The following is a 17,208-nucleotide window of genomic DNA, read 5'->3' as shown; positions in this document are numbered from 1 at the left end:
AAACGAAACGGAAAGAGTATTATAATAGTGAATTTTAATAACGATGAAAATTATGTACATATTTACAGTTTCGTTAAACACTTTTTATGATATGACAAGTATGTACCAGGATTTTGATACGCTACTATGTAAGAAACACATATTCGTTTTTAGCTTAATTATCAGACATTACGACGACGCGTGTGCGATTTTTGCCTTTTTTTCTTTCTCTTTCATGCTTAATTATATTCAAAATTAACATTTGCGAAAAAATGTAAAAGTTTCTTTTAATAAAAGAGAGAAAATGTTCGCTATACAGAGAAAGCACTCAAAAGTTCACGTCGTAGTAACTTTAGTAACGTAGTCATTTTTGAATTTTCGCGCACATGCATACAGAAATATTTAGACTGCTGATGATTATGCTGTTTTCTATTTTTATAAATATAATGAAATATGAATAAAAATTTGTTTTATCTAGTAAATATTATAATAAATGCTATTTTATATACATATATAGAAATATATAATAATATATTATAATATTAAACTATATATATATATAATTATTGTACTACAATAAAATATATCAAAATAATTTGATATTTTATATATTATCGCATATTATATGCATTCTGCAAATCTTTGAAATTTTACATTTTCGAAAAGTGCATAAACATCCGTAGTCTAGAAATAACAATGTAAATAATTCACCAATAAAATTTTCGCAGTAAATAACGATAAGTAGCATTAACAATGTTTAATTAACGATCTTTCTTGTGAAATTGCTTCGTGCAGGAAGACAACTGTAAACAATTTAGATGTACAATAGTGCTTAATAGCCTTAAGATATCATTAGAATAATTTGAAGAAAAGTTGGGTTAATATCATTTTTGGAAATTTCGTTGTCTAGCAATTTTACAAGAAAGATGGATTTTTGAAATGTGTATTTCGTGGGTGGATCGTTAAATCTCCGGGCCCTGAGCTAAAGTCGTAAATGAAAATTTGTACAAACATACGAAAGCGAGGATATTTTTAGTTAAAATGTTGACATAACACACTTTTATATATAATTCCCCGCATTAAAATGTTTCGCTTAAAACGTGGTTTTCATATGATGGGGCGCCTATTTTCAAACTGTTCTCAATTCCTCGTATTTACGCGGGAAAACTTGAAACGTGATAAAGTCACACGATCATTGAATGTAAAAATCTAGATAAAAATATACGCTCCTAAAGTATTATAGCTGAGATTACGTTGTATGAGATGCACCATTTATGTCACCACTGGGTATTCCATTTTTCAAGAATTGAAATTTCAGTTAATACCAGAATTCATTGAAAAGAACTTTGAATACATTATTATCTTTATAACGACATAGATTTACTTAAAATTTGTATGTTTCTGTTATTTAAAATATCTTTAAGTAGACTTATTAGACGACAAAAGCATACAGTTTATGGCATAATGAATTGATATCAATTTAGTGGAAATAATAATTACCCAGCATCCATTTGTGAAGCTAGCTATCAAAAATTGTTCTTGATTGCTTTCCATTGCATTTGTACAACACAATAGCAAGATTTTGAGATGGAAAGACATGTGCTTTCCATATAGAGATTCCCCCTTTCTTTTTGTCAAATATGTAAAAAATGATATGCAATAAAAATAGAAGTACCCTTATAAAATTGTAGTAAAAATAATATTGTTTCAATGTATGGGAAAGCAATGAGAACTTCCTTGTCATTTGTTAAAAAGATCTCTGGACGACCTAACATATATATATAATATATGTGTGTATATATATATATATATATGCATATGGAGAGACGGATTTATGCTTCCTTTGGTTTCTTTTCTTTGAGTAATTTGTTCTGTGTTGTATTTTCTTTTATTTTTTTACTTTCTCTCCCTCTCTTTGGTAGTTCCATGGATATGTTTTAAATGAAACCTTTTCTTCACGCGAGAATACATTTAGAGCCTAGAACATATTTTGGTTTATTATTAGTGGCAGATCTACAAATATTTAAAGAATTTTTCTTCATAACTTTCTTTGAGAAATTGTACACATAAATATTCTGAAAATTTTATCTTAATCTTCTTAACCAAATATTTTGAATTAATTTAATTTTTCAAAGGTAATTTCAAGATTAATTTCTTTTAAACGACAGTAAGTGAATCGAATTTGGTTTAATTCAAATTAAAAAAGGGGGAAATAGAGAGTTAGATAGATCTGTCACTACTCGTACGACGAAGACGTCTAGTCGAACGTCACCCTTATGTTTATCGATATGATATTTAATTACGATTACGCGGCTTAAAAATTAGCGTTAGATACGATGGGAACAATCTCCTAACGTACTCGTTTTACACTCTTAGGAAGCAACGTGTAAAATAACTGTCGTTATTATCGAGCTAGGATGATTCCCGTGATCAGAAAAATGATCATCCGATTGAATATTCTGGTTGCCTCACTCCCTGAAATAGAAAATAACTTTCCTTAGAATACGCTTTACAAAATATAAGTTGCAACCATTAAGTAGCTGAGAATATTTTAGAACATGATGCTTTTCAGTTATTGCATGGACTGATTTTTAAAGCGACAATATTAACCGTTCAGAATTATTTGGGCATAAATGGACAATATACAAAATTCTATAATAATGTTCTATATAATATTTAAAACTAATATTGTTGTCACAAGCATATTTGTTTGCTCTAAGCAAAGAATTTAAATGACGATGGAGAAAAGCAAAAGAATCTTAGTATTGCTAACTTCCTACTACTGCTCTTATTCAGAATATCAAAGCGATGTTTCTTTTTTGCAACTGCAAATCTTCTGATCTATATCAACGTACCAAAGATTCTATAATGCAAATGGAAAAGGAATATTCTTCAAACAAGATCAAGTTTCTACTTTCATTCATCATCTAAGACTCTCTTCGTCATGCCATATTCATCATTACTTGATCTTCAATAAAACACTTCAAAGCAAACAGGAAATCAATAGCACTTTTCTTCTCCAAGAAGCTATTCTGTTTAAACAGTTTTTCAAGAGGACTTGATCTGCCTTCATTGTCTATTCAATCAATTAAATTGTTGTATCTGGATTTGTAATGATAAATTTGTACCTGTATTTATATTTGTAATGGATTTCTTTGACTTTGAAAAATGTTCTATCTTCCAAGCAGCCTAATTGGGTCAAGTTTAAAATAATGATGTTGGATAGCTAAGAATTTCATGTCTCATATTTTTGAATTTTTTTCTGTAAACGATATGTATGTGAAATTATGACGAGTTCGACTTCTGTTTGTTGTGTCTATTATTCATGTAGGTTTGTTTCTCCGATAAACACTATCAATCCTTCCGATTCGATGCTTTTTGGTTAGGTTAATTGTCACTTGACCATCTTGATTGATGAATTATTTATCAAGCCCAAACGGGCAAGTGTTTAATCGCCAACCAATTAACCCATAATGTAATCAATTTCGCGATTTATTTGCATTTGAAAGTGTATCTCTCTTGACCGAATACAACGACCAGTAAATTTTGCGTGAATTTCGTTTAAGTATTCACCCGTGTAATGCAACTATAAATAGTAGTCCCTAAATTAGTGTTTAACTAATAAAATATGTAACGTATTGTAAATCCTCTTTTTTCCATAGAATTAATATTTGTCACGATGTTCGCTGGCAATGTCCTCAATACTAAAAGAAGAAACAAAGTATAAGGTCCAATTAATCACGTTACAGTCGGTAAAGAGGCGATTCTACATGGAGAATCAAATAAAAAGTATAATAACATTCACACATTTCACAATTGTAGAATGTATGCCCTGTTAATTATTTACTCTATAATTACCCAAGTTTACGTACATTAAACAAATTTTTAAATTCGATCCTATCCCCAAAAAATTGTATTCTGTACTTTCGATGTATTTTATCACGTAGAGTCGTTCCCGTGTCAATTGTATAATCTTATATCCTTGATTTCTGAACTTTTCCGTATAGAATTGTCTGAAACGTCGAATCGAAAGGATCTACGAATTGTTGACCGAACAGTGGTGACATCTAGGTTGTTTCCAGCGAAATGTTTGGTCGAACGACGGAGAATCACCGGGGATTTTACCATTGATTAAATCGTTGCGTGTGTGGCTCTGTGCCCTGGTCTCGCGGCTCTCCATCACCGGGGCTTTCAGGATCCTCTCGTCTCCTTCCACGCTCTCCTCTTTGCTCTGCAGATAGACGGTCGCTATTGTCGCCAAGCACTTGAGCTTCATGTCGCCACGCTTGAAGTGTTTGTTGGCAACGCGAAACTCCAAGCCCAATACCGCGGTCTCCAGGCCCTTCTCGTCCACGGCGGTAATGTGCGGTCCCTTCAGGTACTGGGTATCGGCCTGAAAAGCCGTTGATTGTTTTCGTAACAATAAAACGGACAGAGGCAGAGTCGCGGCTTTTACCGACAATGCGCGATTAGAGTTCACTTTATGCGCCCTCTTTTCACATCGATCGCCTTTATGCCGGCTTTTCTCACGGTTACATGAGAGACATTCTTCGCTTGTTGCGATTAGCCATAGAGGCAGAAATTGTCTAGTATGGAAGTGGATTGACAGATGTTGCTGTATAAGCTTCCTTAGATGGTTAAACATTTTATATCGATCCGATGTATAATCGTTTGAGATTTTGTAAAGGGAAATGAGAGAAGAGAAAAAGGAAATGAGAAAAAGGCTACAGAATGAGAAAAGGAAGAAGGGATAAGAGATGAGGGGAAGGGATAGAAGGAAGAAAGAAAAAGGAAGTGGCGGCAAAGAAGAGAGAACGAAGGGGAGAGCGAGGAAGATAAGAGTGGCAGATCTAGTGTTTTATATCTCGGGGTAATTTATGATAGTTCTGAAGCGAATGTGGCGAATTATATCTATGGCAGACCGTATAGACGTGTAGACTCATAAATCCATAGACTGTAGTAGTTGAGTTTTCATTGCCGAATTAGAGACGCAGGACATTAGGGAGAGACTCTTTTACGAGGTACTTACCGGATCGCCGTTGATGAACCAAGTTAACAGGGCGGCCGGTTTTGAGGGTGCTGATGTGCAGTTCATGCGGACCACCTCCCCTACTTGGTAGCGTGAACGACCACCGGTTATTCGTGGTCCTTCGTCAGGAAGAACTGTAAAGAGGGCAATTTTCACCTTTTTCTATTAGCCAAGCTCTCAGCTATCTATTTTCACATATACTGTCGCTCGTAAATATCCGGACACTTTGATTGATTTATAGTAACGATATCTGTATCTGACTATTATGTATAAATTATTGACGAACTAATAATCGATTATGGCGATTATAGGGAATAAATTCGGTTTATCCGTAATTTTGTAATTAAAGCACATGTTGTTAAAAATAAGTAACTGCAAGTACCTCGGAGAAATAGTATGCCTCACGTGATACCGTAGAAACGCACAATTCATTTTCGAGGGTCTGCTAGTCTCAAGAGGATAATCGAATGGTTAAGTGGCCGGAAATGAATTAATAAATTTGCTCACCTACTACCGTCATGTCTGCGTGATCAGACACGGTTTGAAAGGCGGGAGCCTCAGCAGAGACCTCGCATCGGTATCTCCCTGAACTAGTAAGATTCACATTGTTCAGTACTACCGATATCTTGGTGGAATTGTGTATCTGCAACCGAAGATCGTCACAGATTCTAATCTTTATTTGAGAGCGATTGGATATTCCTGCTAGATATACTCACGTTCACGTTTACGCCAGGAACACGGAAGGTCTGCACCATGGGTTCGTCCCTCGGCACGAAACGATAGAACTCATGGCCGTCTTTGTACCATTTCACCGAGTACAATACCTCTTTGTCCAGATTGAAGTTGCACTGCATACGGACAGTTTCGTTTAGAACGACGTGCTGTGGTATCTGTAGGGCCGTCATACGAAGAGCCACGATACCTGCGAAGAGTTTTCAACGTGCTTGTAGTATTTCTTTTTTTAGGAAAATTTTTGAGAAAATTATAAAATATTTTGAACACGAATATGCCTCGGATCTTAAAAAATTATTCAAATTTAATCTTCATCGAAACTAAATGTATTCTGGATATTCTTTCATGCGATTAAGTAGTCGAGGTATATCCTGGTAGTAACTTTCATGCTCGAAACTGTATCTAAATTAATCTAAAACCTAGCGGAAATATACTCGAGAGATGTTTGACTACGCGTCGTATACTACTGAATCCGGTATATGAGTGGTAGCGTAAGATCTTCTATATGTCTGACTATATACGAGTCCATATTACTCAAACCCGCCATCTGCTGTCCAAATCTCTACCTTTCCGCAGAATCCAATCTATTTCGTATAACCCATCTCTAAAAGGACGTAGATCACTTTGGTCAAACACGAAACCAATCGGCGGATACGAAACAAAACTCTTTTCTTGTCGAATCATCGACGGTACTTCGATAGGATGTCTGTAACTGCACCGTAGCCGAGCCGTTGATCCTCTTACGCGGTAAGCTTCTTAAAATTACCCGTGATCGAACGGAAAATACGTTGCGAAACTGAGCAAATGCTTCTCTCTTTGGAGCGGTATTTAATCGCGGCCACTCTCCTCTTTTCCTTCCCTTCAACAAAGACAGAGGTTATTGGAAACGATACAGGGGACGATTATATTGCGTCTTGTTGATGGTGAAAAATCAGCGATTTCCAGTCAGATATTCAATAGATCATATTCCTTACTCCTTTCATTCTGTTCGTCGATTGAATCGATGGAAAATTGACAAAAGCGAGTGAAGTGTTAGAACCGTATCGGCAGGAAGCTTTCATTTTCTATTACTGCCTATTTCCTTATTCAATCGTTACTGGTAATGCTACCAATCCACTAAACATCACTCGAGAATCGTTGGTTGTAATTCTTTTTTCGAGTGGCCTTAATTAACTTCTTCCATCCTGTTCCACTCCATATTTTTTTTTTCTCCCCTCGGAAACAGCCTTTTTCACGACGATCTCGTCGCGTTCGTATTCGTTCGATTATCCATTTGGTTGGATCTGTGGATGTTTTAAAAGAACGTATTGCCGGTCGATAAGGAAGGCTTCTCCCCTATCAGCCGTGTGTGATCAGGGCTATGAGAACATTGTAGGTCAGACCGGTATAAATTGCGGTATTTTCGGTCGGTTTCCGTCAGATACGGCTACGTTTATTGGAAACGCGTCCTTCTATTCGAGATGGGATACGACGGAAGGAATCTTCGACGATGAACATCAATATTCCACGTGGTTGAAATAGATCGAGCCACGAAATAGAGGATGGGAATCGTACTTAACATCGAATTGCCCATAAGATGTCGTATCTCTTTTACAGCTCTGTTGGAAATACTCGAAATTTTATGAAACCTCAATTTCAGTAAATTGTTAAATGAAACTGTTTTTCTATAGAATGGAGTAGTTTGCTGTGTAGATTAACCATCGAAAGAAACATTTCCGATCTATAGAGGGCTGTTGTATCTTCCGAGTGGAGAGGTGGACACCTGGCGTCACGACGCTGGTCGCACGTGCTCGTGACGGACACGGACACGGTCGATTTAATTAAAGGCAATCGGACGAGGGTTGGACGAACCTGTCGAGAGGGGAGGTTAATCAGTAGCTGAGTATATACTCAGATTATTTACCGACTGTATTATCGCCTGGTATTACGCGCTTATGCCTCGAATTAAACGGTACACGGCCACCGGCGTTAATTTTCAGCTTGCGTGCTCCAACCGTATTTTTTCAGGGCTCGAATTATCGAATTTTCTGCCACGGCAGTCGTATGTTAACATACACGGGATTTCCCAAAATAAGAAGCTTTTAGTAGCCGTGATTATATGTACAGAGGTGGATATAAAAATTAAAATGTTTGAAAAACATCAATTTTTTTATCATATACAGAGTGTCTAAGTTTTTAGAGACCAAAGTATATTCGGTAGATTCTATGGGTTTAATAAATAAGAAGGAGATAAATAAAAAGAACGTCAGGCGGTTAAAATTTCCCACAGCCTGTGTGCAAATGCATTTAAGATGTAGCATAATCAAGCAAACAGAAAGCTCGATTGATGCTACGTTTGATGTGGCGCCAATTTAATTACACGGCATCTAGCATTGACCAAATGCAGATGTTAAGCTAGATTGTAACAACCAAATAAGTTTGTCCTCTCCTAACCGTATCTTCGTTCTAACTGTCTGTGCTGTTTTACCTTCTATGGTTAACAAGTTCTACGCGGTTGGCAACTAAGTGATTGCAGATTTTGTCATTAGGTGGTAATGACTTAGTTGCCAACCCAACAGTTGTATTTACCATGCGTCGGACAAAGTTAAAGAGAATTCTATGTATCGACGAAACCACAATTATCCGCTGTAAAAGCGTATAAAAGCGCAGGAGTTCTGAAAACGCAATCAGACCGGTAGGTAGTGGCTGCAGCGTAATTTGCTTGTTCCTTGTTGAAATTAGGAAGGTTAGGATAGCGGGGAGAGAAAGAATGAATGAACGAGGGCGCGCCGAGCAAAAGAGTAAGAGAGAGAGAGGGGGTGGCCGCGGCGTATTGTTTTATTTAAACGGACTCAAAGCTAGCGCCGGTTTACCGGCGAGTTTTATTGGAAATTGAGCCAATTAGAGTACTCGAGTTAACGACCTATCGTAATACGCTTTCGCGAGGCCATCGACGGTTATGTCGTTCTGTTGGCCCCCGTCTTTAAACGAACGTGACATCACGAACCGCTTTACGCGCCCGTATATTTTCTCGTTTCTTGATTGGCAATGGTCCTGGAAGCGATTAACCGATGCTCGCGCGACGACCGGAAGAAGTTGTCGACTCGGTCGTTTCCTCGTTCAACCAGCACCTTGTCGCTTTGTATCGTCTTTCGTTTCTCTTTTTTTATTGACTAGCTCGAAACTGATGTTTCCTTTCGCTAGAATGAAAAAAGTGGTATCTTCGTTCAGGTGGAAATTGCAAGATACGTTTAAATAAGGTTCGATGTCTTTTTTCCTTACTTCGAGTTCGCGTTAGCTTTAGGATGAACTGAATATTTTCTGCAGCAATTCGGATCTGATCGATTGAAATTTGAACGAGAATTTGGGCCAATTCTAATCGATGCTGTTTTTAATTAATATCTTCTTCGAAATCAAACGCAATCTACGTTGATGGAAATTTAAGTTGGAATCTATGTTAACTCTCCTATTATAATTCGTTAAGCTTGAACTCGACTCGGTCTCAAGACATTTGAACTCGAATAAAAATTTTGGATTTGAATCGAACGTTCGCAGCTTCTATAAAATTCACTAAAAAATGGAATTGGACCTTAGATCTGGCGCGTCTTCCAATTTAGAGTGTAATTCCAGTTAATCGAATGAAAGAATCAGGCGAATTAACTTGACAACTAATTTGTTATAGTGTAAGTGTGAATGCGAATACAAGTTACATTTGGTATACGTAATGTTAAAAAATTGGACAAAAATGGTTTCGGTGGTAGGTTTTATTCAGACCGGGAATTTATCCACTTTTCCGCTTATCCTGCTGGACTTCCGCGTCCCGGGAATCCTATTTCTATCCTCGACAAAGCGGATCCTATCTAAATGTCTGTTGGTTACCATATTACCGCCATTCTCTCAGGGAAGTTGGCGCTCTACACGGTAAACCGACGTTGAAAATAGGCTCTTAATTCTCATTTGGTCGTTTAACGTCGTGGCAACGTCAAATAAACGACGAATAAACAATCAACAAACAAAAACAGTAACTTGCCCTGTCACGAATTTGGTTTTCATTTGAACGCACAAGGGAGGGAAGGTCTTGAGCAAATCTTGAACATGTTACCACCATAGAAATCTTCGATCTACGTGCGCTGCAGTTCATTCGAACTGGATTCCTCTAAATCGAATCTTTGGACGCGGAGTTTTACCGAAAACTGGAATCTGTCACGTCAGGGCCATGGATTTCACGAAACTGCCCGAGCACAGAACCGAAGATTGATGACCAGAGTGGCAGATAGAATTGTCCCGGGATCTCCACGTGGACTAAGGAAGATCGACGCGTTTAGGATATTGGAATTACGCAAATTACACGGGGGGAACGCGGAAATCGATGTGGCTCGGATGCCACAGGCCCATTGGTTGTCGTGCAAACATCCAAACAATGCAAACAGCCGCGTGGAGACCGGTTATCGGTTCAAATATTGACTGGCGATATCTTTAACCGGCAACGAATGCAATTGATCACAGTTAAATATTTATTCCTCTAACCAATTAGTAGTTGGAATGCTAGGAATCTCTTCGTCACTGAGCCATCGACAAAAGAATCCATCGGACATCCTCGGAACCACATCCTACCATCGCGGTCTACTTGGAAAATCGTCGAAACTCGGAGAATACCGTTTTGGATTACCGGACGACGAACCGACCAACTTGAATAGACCAACTTCTTTCATCAAAGAGAAGCTTTTTCTGTTTCGTCGTGACATCAATAGGTACACTGAGTCCTACCTGAGTGTAGTATGAAAGCGGAGAGCGCGACGACGCTGGACAACAGGGTCCTGTGGTTCACCGGAAACGGCATCCTCTCTGGCGACCCCATGGACCGTGGACCATTCGAAGATCTCGTCACTGGCTGGCCATCCTCTTGGTCTTTTGGCACTGTTCACGCACACGAGACTGAAATCGATCTGTCTTTCTCCCTCTTTCTCTGTCTGTTTGTCCGTCCGTCCACCAGGTGTACACCTCGGCCACGACGACTACGATCTCGGGGCAACGACGTGGTATAGAAGAGGTGCGGTACGTCGGACACAGAGGCACCCGGACGAGCGACCTTCGGGAACGGTCAGCAGGTGTCGGAGCGGCACATTATTTTCCACGTTTCGCGCGGTCTAATTGAAAATCTATACGGGCCAGAGAGGCAGTCGCTACTGCGGCATCGGCACACACCAGCAGAGGGAACCTGGAGGTGCTGGTGTGTTGCTGCTGCTACTGCTGCTGCTGCTACCACTATGATGCTCCCTTGCTAGTGTGGTGGTTGTAGCCCGATGGTGGTGGTTGGAGGTGCTGGTGCTGCTGCTCTGGTAGCGACAGAGACGGTTGGATGGTGGGGATGGTTGGGCGGGTTGGTAGGGGAAGGGCGGTGGAGCGGCCGGGAGCAGAGGAGCGAAGAGAGACGAAGGCAGCCGCCGGACCGACACGACCGACCGAGACAGGGCGAGTTCGTGCCTTGGCCAATGCGCACGCGTCAGCAACCCAAGTCGATGATCGCTGCAAAGTTCTCCGTCTCGCTCTGCCGCTGCGCGAGGCTACCTCGTTCGCTGCGTTGCGTGTGTGCAGGCGCTAACGAAATTGGGGGGAAATACGCTACGCTCCGGGCGACCCGCTCCCGGCGACTCTTCCGCTAGGAATTATACGGATTTTTGCTGCCAGTTGATTGTTTTCCTTCGTTCCCTACTTCCACCATGTGTTGTTGTCTCTCATGGTATGATACGGCTGGCTGATACGATATGGGATTGATCAGTCATGGTAGCAGAAGGGGCAGATTGCTTTCGTTCATCGACGTTGATTTCCACTGATTATGAATTATGTGATTGAACGAGCTAACGTGATCTCGGCGAAGAAACGGAAATTTTCAAATGCTATTTGAACGAAAGACGCGAGGATTCTGGTATATGGATCAGCCTGTAGAACCATACGGTAACAGTTTTTCATCCCTTTTGTACGTCCTGGTGTTCATAGTTGCAGGATGTAGAACGTATTTGGGAATTTCGCGCAGCGGGAATGCTATATTCGCCGTCTGGACTCGTTGTAACATTAATCGAGGAAAAGATTAAGGAATACGGTTGGTCGGGGCTGCACGAGATGGTTCTGGCTACAGTATGTGGACACAGCTTTCGTATAAATAATACAGCCACTCTAATTCACCCAGTAGAGAACAGTGGCGATTACGAAATGATGGTTCCCTGCATGGCTGACCCCACACAGACCCATTCTACTTGCGCGGAATCCCCAACATTTTCAAATTCAATTTCCTCCGCGAGCAAGCCTCGCATGTAAAAGGCTCGCAGGGCACTTTTCACTCGTTTTTTCGTCAACGATCTTCCCTCCTTTGGTCCAAGTCGCCATCTTTCATTAGTTATATTTCATGTCGTTTTTTCGTCTTGCTTCTCGACGAATGCTACTCCGAACCTAGCGAGTCCTCCACGTTGCTAAACGAATTCCGTGTTGGGAACGAGAGCGAGACGTAAATATGACAGGTTAACTTTTTACATCGCTTTTTGGCCTCTCGTATTCTGCTTTAGACCCAGCTTCCTCGACGCTACACGTTATCCTACGTTAAAAAATCGGTGGAAAAAAAGAGAAGAAAAATGGTGATCCGTCGTTGCAGGGTCTATCGACTAAATGGAAAACGCGGCGCGTTCCGGTTGCAGCCGATTAATGCGGCGTGAATGGCCAGGCGTGTAACGCGAATCCAGCGCTGGACCGGCGTGAATACAACAAATCAGGCGAATACATCTGCACGGAGCTGCGTGTAATATGCACGCCTGTAATATCTGTACTTATCCGGGATTGGGCCATGTGCACACGGAGACATTTACGCGCAGTTTTCCGGACATGGCTCCGGTCTCGCGCGCGCGTTACGTGCTTGGCCGCGTTATTCATGGAATCCCGGTGGTCGAACTTAAAATTCCCGGCGCGAAAGGGAATGGGTTCGCGTGCTCGGCCGCGCGTAATTTTAATAACGTCGTTCGCATGGCCAGCGGCAAACAGAGACGTCCGCCGAAAGCAACGCGTCAGTTTGACCAGTTGGCCCGTGCGTAAAATGCCCGGTGATGAACGACCTTGCTGAGTCGAATGGTCGTGAAAAACTAGGCTCGAAAATTGCCAGGGAGAGCTTTTCCGCTGAACCTTCCTTTGGGAAGAAAAAAAAAAAAAGATTGAGGAAGGAGAGCGTGAGGCGTCGAGGTGTGTGAGGTAATAGAAAGGATCACGCAACTGGGTGGGACTATAGTTTGAGAATGGTCGAGGGTGTAATTAGATGACTGCAGCGATGCATAACGCGAAGTATGACTTCACTTTTTGAAATAGGATTTTAATTTTGTTGCACGTCGGCTGACGTAGTTTCTTCTTCTTCTTCTTCTCTAATAACTTTAACAGCGAGTGCTCTCATCTTGCAAAATGATCAAACTTTCATCTAGATTTAGATCTAGATTCCTTCGAAGCAGACGTTAGCTTAGATTTAACCTAGACCTACCATAGCTACAGATATCCATAGTACCAGAGACCTACATAGCTTAGGCTAAGCCAGACCCAAGGTAAGGTACTCTAGGACAGTTTTAACAGCAATGCAGCAAGAGAATAAATGAATTATGAAAAAGCGTAATTAGATTTTTGGCAAGTTTAGTAAGCAATTAATTTGCCAACGAAACTGAAAATATCTGATTCTGGCAATGCTCGATACAAAAAAGCTGTATTAATCTGAAGTTGCAATTGGGTGGTACAGTTCCGGGTACAGTAGGAGGATTGAAATAAGACACAGTTAACTTTCGAGTCTCTGAAACGTGTTCGCTTTCATATCGAAAACTTCTCACCAGGAATTCCTCTTGTTTTCTCGTTGCTCTTGTTTTATAGTAACTTTCCTGTGTTTTCAAGTATTTCGAATATTCTTGAAGATGATATCAAGCTGACAATTCCTATAATTAAGATGTTTATTGGTTATCATGGACAAGCTTCTGTAATTTTCACGCTTGCAGGTTCCAACTGAATTTTTCACATTAGTAGTAAATTGTCTCATCCACTCTCACTCGTTAGTTGGAAGTTGAAAAAAAAATGCACGGTTCGCTGTGACACGTAATTTGTCAGATTATAATACTGTGGCAACTCCGAACATGCTGTGTTCTAGCTTAGCATAAAATAGTCAGTCGGTAGTAAAACCTGTCTAAGAACAGTTGAAATAATAGTTGTTTCATCAGTGGAACTAACGGCGTGAAGATTTGTGAAATTTCTCGTTCGAGCGATGTACGGAACGTTTCACAGCGCTTTGATCCCTCGTTCTGGAGAAAAGAGTGCTCGTTAAAGATCTTAAGACACAGCAAAACAACGAACGCGACACCGATAATCGTACGGAAATTAGACGAAGCCTGTGTGGCCGTGTTAACGAGCACCGAAATCGCTGATCAATCTTGCACGGTCTAAGCGAAATCACTCTTATGTGATCGTGAACCGACTTTCCAGTTATCGTCCCTTTTATCTACCCTTTTTCTTGCATATCTCGACCGCGAGAAGAAGGTCAAGTGTGTCAGGTGACGGGAGCAAAACTAGCGAGTACACGACTTTCCGAGTTATCCACGGTTTAATACGGTAACTAACGTGGACCTGACTCAGGCCACATAAGTACAATTACAGTCCTAATGTACGTGCATTCGTATCTAGTTCAAACTTAACCAGCATATCGATAACATTTCCCACCAATCTTAACCCAGATTTGTGCTCTAACATAGACATTGTCTAGGCCTGTGATGTAAACCTAGCTGAGACTATTATAAGCACAATTGTAGACTAGACCGATCGCTTGACTGAAAGCTCAAGTCGAATCCTCAGTTAGATCCAAGTTGAATCAGCCAGAGACTCAAGGCCCAAATCAAATTCAATTACAAGCGAAGCAGAAGCTAACGTAGATGGAAGATAAGTAGGCGAGCGTAACGTTGATCCAACATAAGCAGTTGAACCTAACCTGAACCTAAGCAAATCATCCATAGAGGCGAGATCTAAATTAGGGTGCTATTCGAGCCTGAACGCTTCAAAAGTTCCAGCGAATCTAACCTTCTTTTTCACCTATTAAATCACGCTTATGCGATCAAGTAGACGTAGAATTCGCGATCTTCCTTCCGTTTCCTCCGAAGGATAGGCGAAAATCGGCCGATCGATAAGTTAGTTAGAGCGAAATAAATTGCGCAAGGGGCGAAGCGAAACTCGGTGGGTAAAGTTGGCGGGGGGATTACTCGTAGTATTACGCGGCAGTCGACTGGATCTCGCGTTCCCTCGATGCCCTGAAAAAGGAACGATAACGAGAAACTTGGGGTCCAAGGGGCGAGCTCGAGTGTATCTCGCGCCAAGTTGTTCCTCGGATGGAATTAACGAGTAAGGTTCGACGAATATCCGTGGATCGCTTTTGTCATGGACAACGGGCGAGGAATCTGGTGGATCGCGTAGCTCGATGGATATCTTGCGCGTGAAAAAGGAAGGCGAGTGGAGAAGGACAGACGGCAACGGTTCCGCGGCTAATCCAGTGAAATAGAGAGAGGATTGAAGCGACTGCGATCCGCTGATATTTCCTCGTTTCCAGTCGGCTGTACAAACTCTCGTTTCCAACGGTTGCGAAAAAAATCCCTTTAAATCCTGGCTGACACCAGTCGTTGCCCGATTAATATTAGACGCGTTGCACGGCCAACCGTAAGAGATTACCGAAAGGTAAAATTTTCGTGATCTGGTTGCGAGCAGAGAGCTCTCCGGGGCAAATGGCAACTGATAATTGGCCTTAATTTTTAATTAGCCTTCTATCGGGTTAATTACGCTGATCTCGGTATCGTCGTACGATTCCCAAGGGGACTTTTACCTTTCACCCTTTCTGAACCGCTCAACGAAAGGGATTATCGAAATAAAGGCGTCGATCCGTGGCTGGCTGAATCCTCGAGTCTTGCTACGGGAACGAGCCAACTTTCGAGGCTGTGCCGCGCGAGTTTCGATCGAGTTCGAAAACGAAATTACGTTAACGGCCGACGATATCGTACTCTGCTTCCTCATGGTTTTCTCTTCCACTCTGCCTCGTTGTTTAACCGCTGTTCCAGCTGCTTTCCACTCCACTGTCTCCGACTCTGTTTCGATCTCTGATTCTTCCATTCAGAGCGTCATCCTGAATTCCAATCGCTTCGAAGAAATTCGAATTTCCCTTCTCCCATCTGTTATCATCGTTCTGACGAATTTGGCCCTCAGAGCACTTTGAACGCTAGATACACGAACATTGCTTTGATGGTTCAGCTTTGAGTTACTAGACCGGTGTATCTGTCGCTGTTAATTAGGTGTCATGGCGTTAGGCTAGTTTCGTAATACTCACACGATATTCCAATAAATAACGCAATGTTTCCTTTCAATATTATATTGTCCTAATATCTGTTACTAATTATCTCTACCATTTACATATTATTTTAATATCGGATATTTTAACATTGTCGTGATAATTGAATTATGGGATTGAGCTAATGCTCTGTGTTACGTCGGGCGACCCTCTACCTAGACCAGGTCATACACCGCTGGCCAGACGGGAACCAGATGACCGCTCGTCCTTGCTGCGTGCCCTCAACAGTCTTAAGGACCCATCATAAACCCCAGTAATTTGCTAGCTAAGATCCTTCAGACCCAACGAATATCGTTTTTCCAAATCCTTTTCTAAAGACTATTGTCTACTACAGCTTGACACGGGAAAGTTAGTTTTTCTCACGTACGATGCTTCCCACTAGCAGCTTTCCCTCGAGGGCGGCTAGCATCTTTTTCTAACGACTGATATGGAGATTGACCAATTAGCAGCAACGCCAATTTCCCTTGCTTTCTGAACGAAGGCTATCCTCGACGAATCCGATGATCTCGTGTCCTTAGACACAGCCCATTATGGTTTCTCTCTGTGGCATCATCGGGACGGGAAAGTCATTCTCTCTCGCGATCTCATCGACTAAAAGAGTAACTCCTACGCCCAGTAAATATTACGCGTCCGACTTAGATTTTGTGAGCACGTTCATCTATCATCCCGTCGACCACGGATTCGTTGTTGAACCTAGGATCATTGTCATTAGTTTCTCGAGTATCTAATTACCACGGTTACTTATCCGGTTCTGTGATAATCGTATTTGCACTAGTCGATGTCTTCTCTATTGCATAACGACAACGTGTAATCCAAACGAAGATTCGTTTCACGCCCCTAACCCTAATTCTAATGTAAACCCGACATATACTCTAAGCAACGGTGTAACTTAAGTGGGAAAAATATATAATTCATAATTCTGTGAATCACAGTGTTGTACGAACTGAATCAACCCTATTATCTTAACGGAAATCAGGGGATCGATCGACTCGTGGTGTCGGTTATTATAATCGTAACGGGAATTTACGACTCCCGTTGACGTCTCTCCTCGCGATTGGTCGAAAATACACTCTGTGAAGTCCCAGTTCTGACTTAA

General features: G+C 41.1%; 2 protein-coding genes across 7 annotated transcripts in view; one reads left to right on the top strand and one right to left on the bottom strand.

The window, feature by feature from the left end:
• Window positions 1-17,208, top strand: part of LOC126874533 (uncharacterized) — a 125,231-nt gene that overhangs the window by 450 nt on the left and 107,573 nt on the right. The gene's annotated exons all lie outside the window — the stretch shown is intronic.
• Window positions 18-11,025, bottom strand: LOC126874530 (cell adhesion molecule 2-like). 5 transcript variants are annotated; one of them, XM_050636738.1, is made up of 7 exons: window positions 6,307-6,461; window positions 5,725-5,930; window positions 5,516-5,651; window positions 5,009-5,142; window positions 4,105-4,372; window positions 2,339-2,454; window positions 18-1,957 (listed from the first exon to the last, which is right to left on the bottom strand). In XM_050636738.1, exons 1-6 carry the CDS (start codon window positions 6,422-6,424, stop codon window positions 2,384-2,386), a joined length of 933 nt encoding a protein of 310 aa, XP_050492695.1. In that variant the 5' UTR covers window positions 6,425-6,461; the 3' UTR covers window positions 18-1,957; window positions 2,339-2,383. The 5 variants fall into 5 exon arrangements, with proteins under 5 accessions (XP_050492695.1, XP_050492696.1, XP_050492697.1 ...); XM_050636739.1 differs by lacking the exon at window positions 6,307-6,461 and adding an exon at window positions 10,487-11,025 and having other exon boundaries at window positions 18-2,454; XM_050636740.1 differs by lacking the exon at window positions 2,339-2,454 and having other exon boundaries at window positions 6,307-6,462.

Source organism: Bombus huntii, chromosome 16 (assembly GCF_024542735.1).
Source record: "Bombus huntii isolate Logan2020A chromosome 16, iyBomHunt1.1, whole genome shotgun sequence".
Classification (NCBI taxonomy): Eukaryota; Metazoa; Arthropoda; class Insecta; order Hymenoptera; family Apidae; genus Bombus; species Bombus huntii.
The sequence above is the reverse complement of the archived record's forward strand: the minus strand, read 5'-3'. Positions and strand labels throughout refer to the sequence as shown.

Coding starts and splice junctions, on each gene's coding strand:
- LOC126874530 (XM_050636738.1), bottom strand. CDS start 6,424: ATGATTCGACAAGAAAAGAGTTTTGTTTCGTATCCGCCGATTGGTTTC. Junction 4,373..5,008: donor GGTTCATCAACGGCGATCCG/GTAAGTACCTCG, acceptor ACGGCTTTTCAG/GCCGATACCCAGTACCTGAA. Junction 2,455..4,104: donor ACGCAACGATTTAATCAATG/GTAAAATCCCCG, acceptor TTTCTATTTCAG/GGAGTGAGGCAACCAGAATA.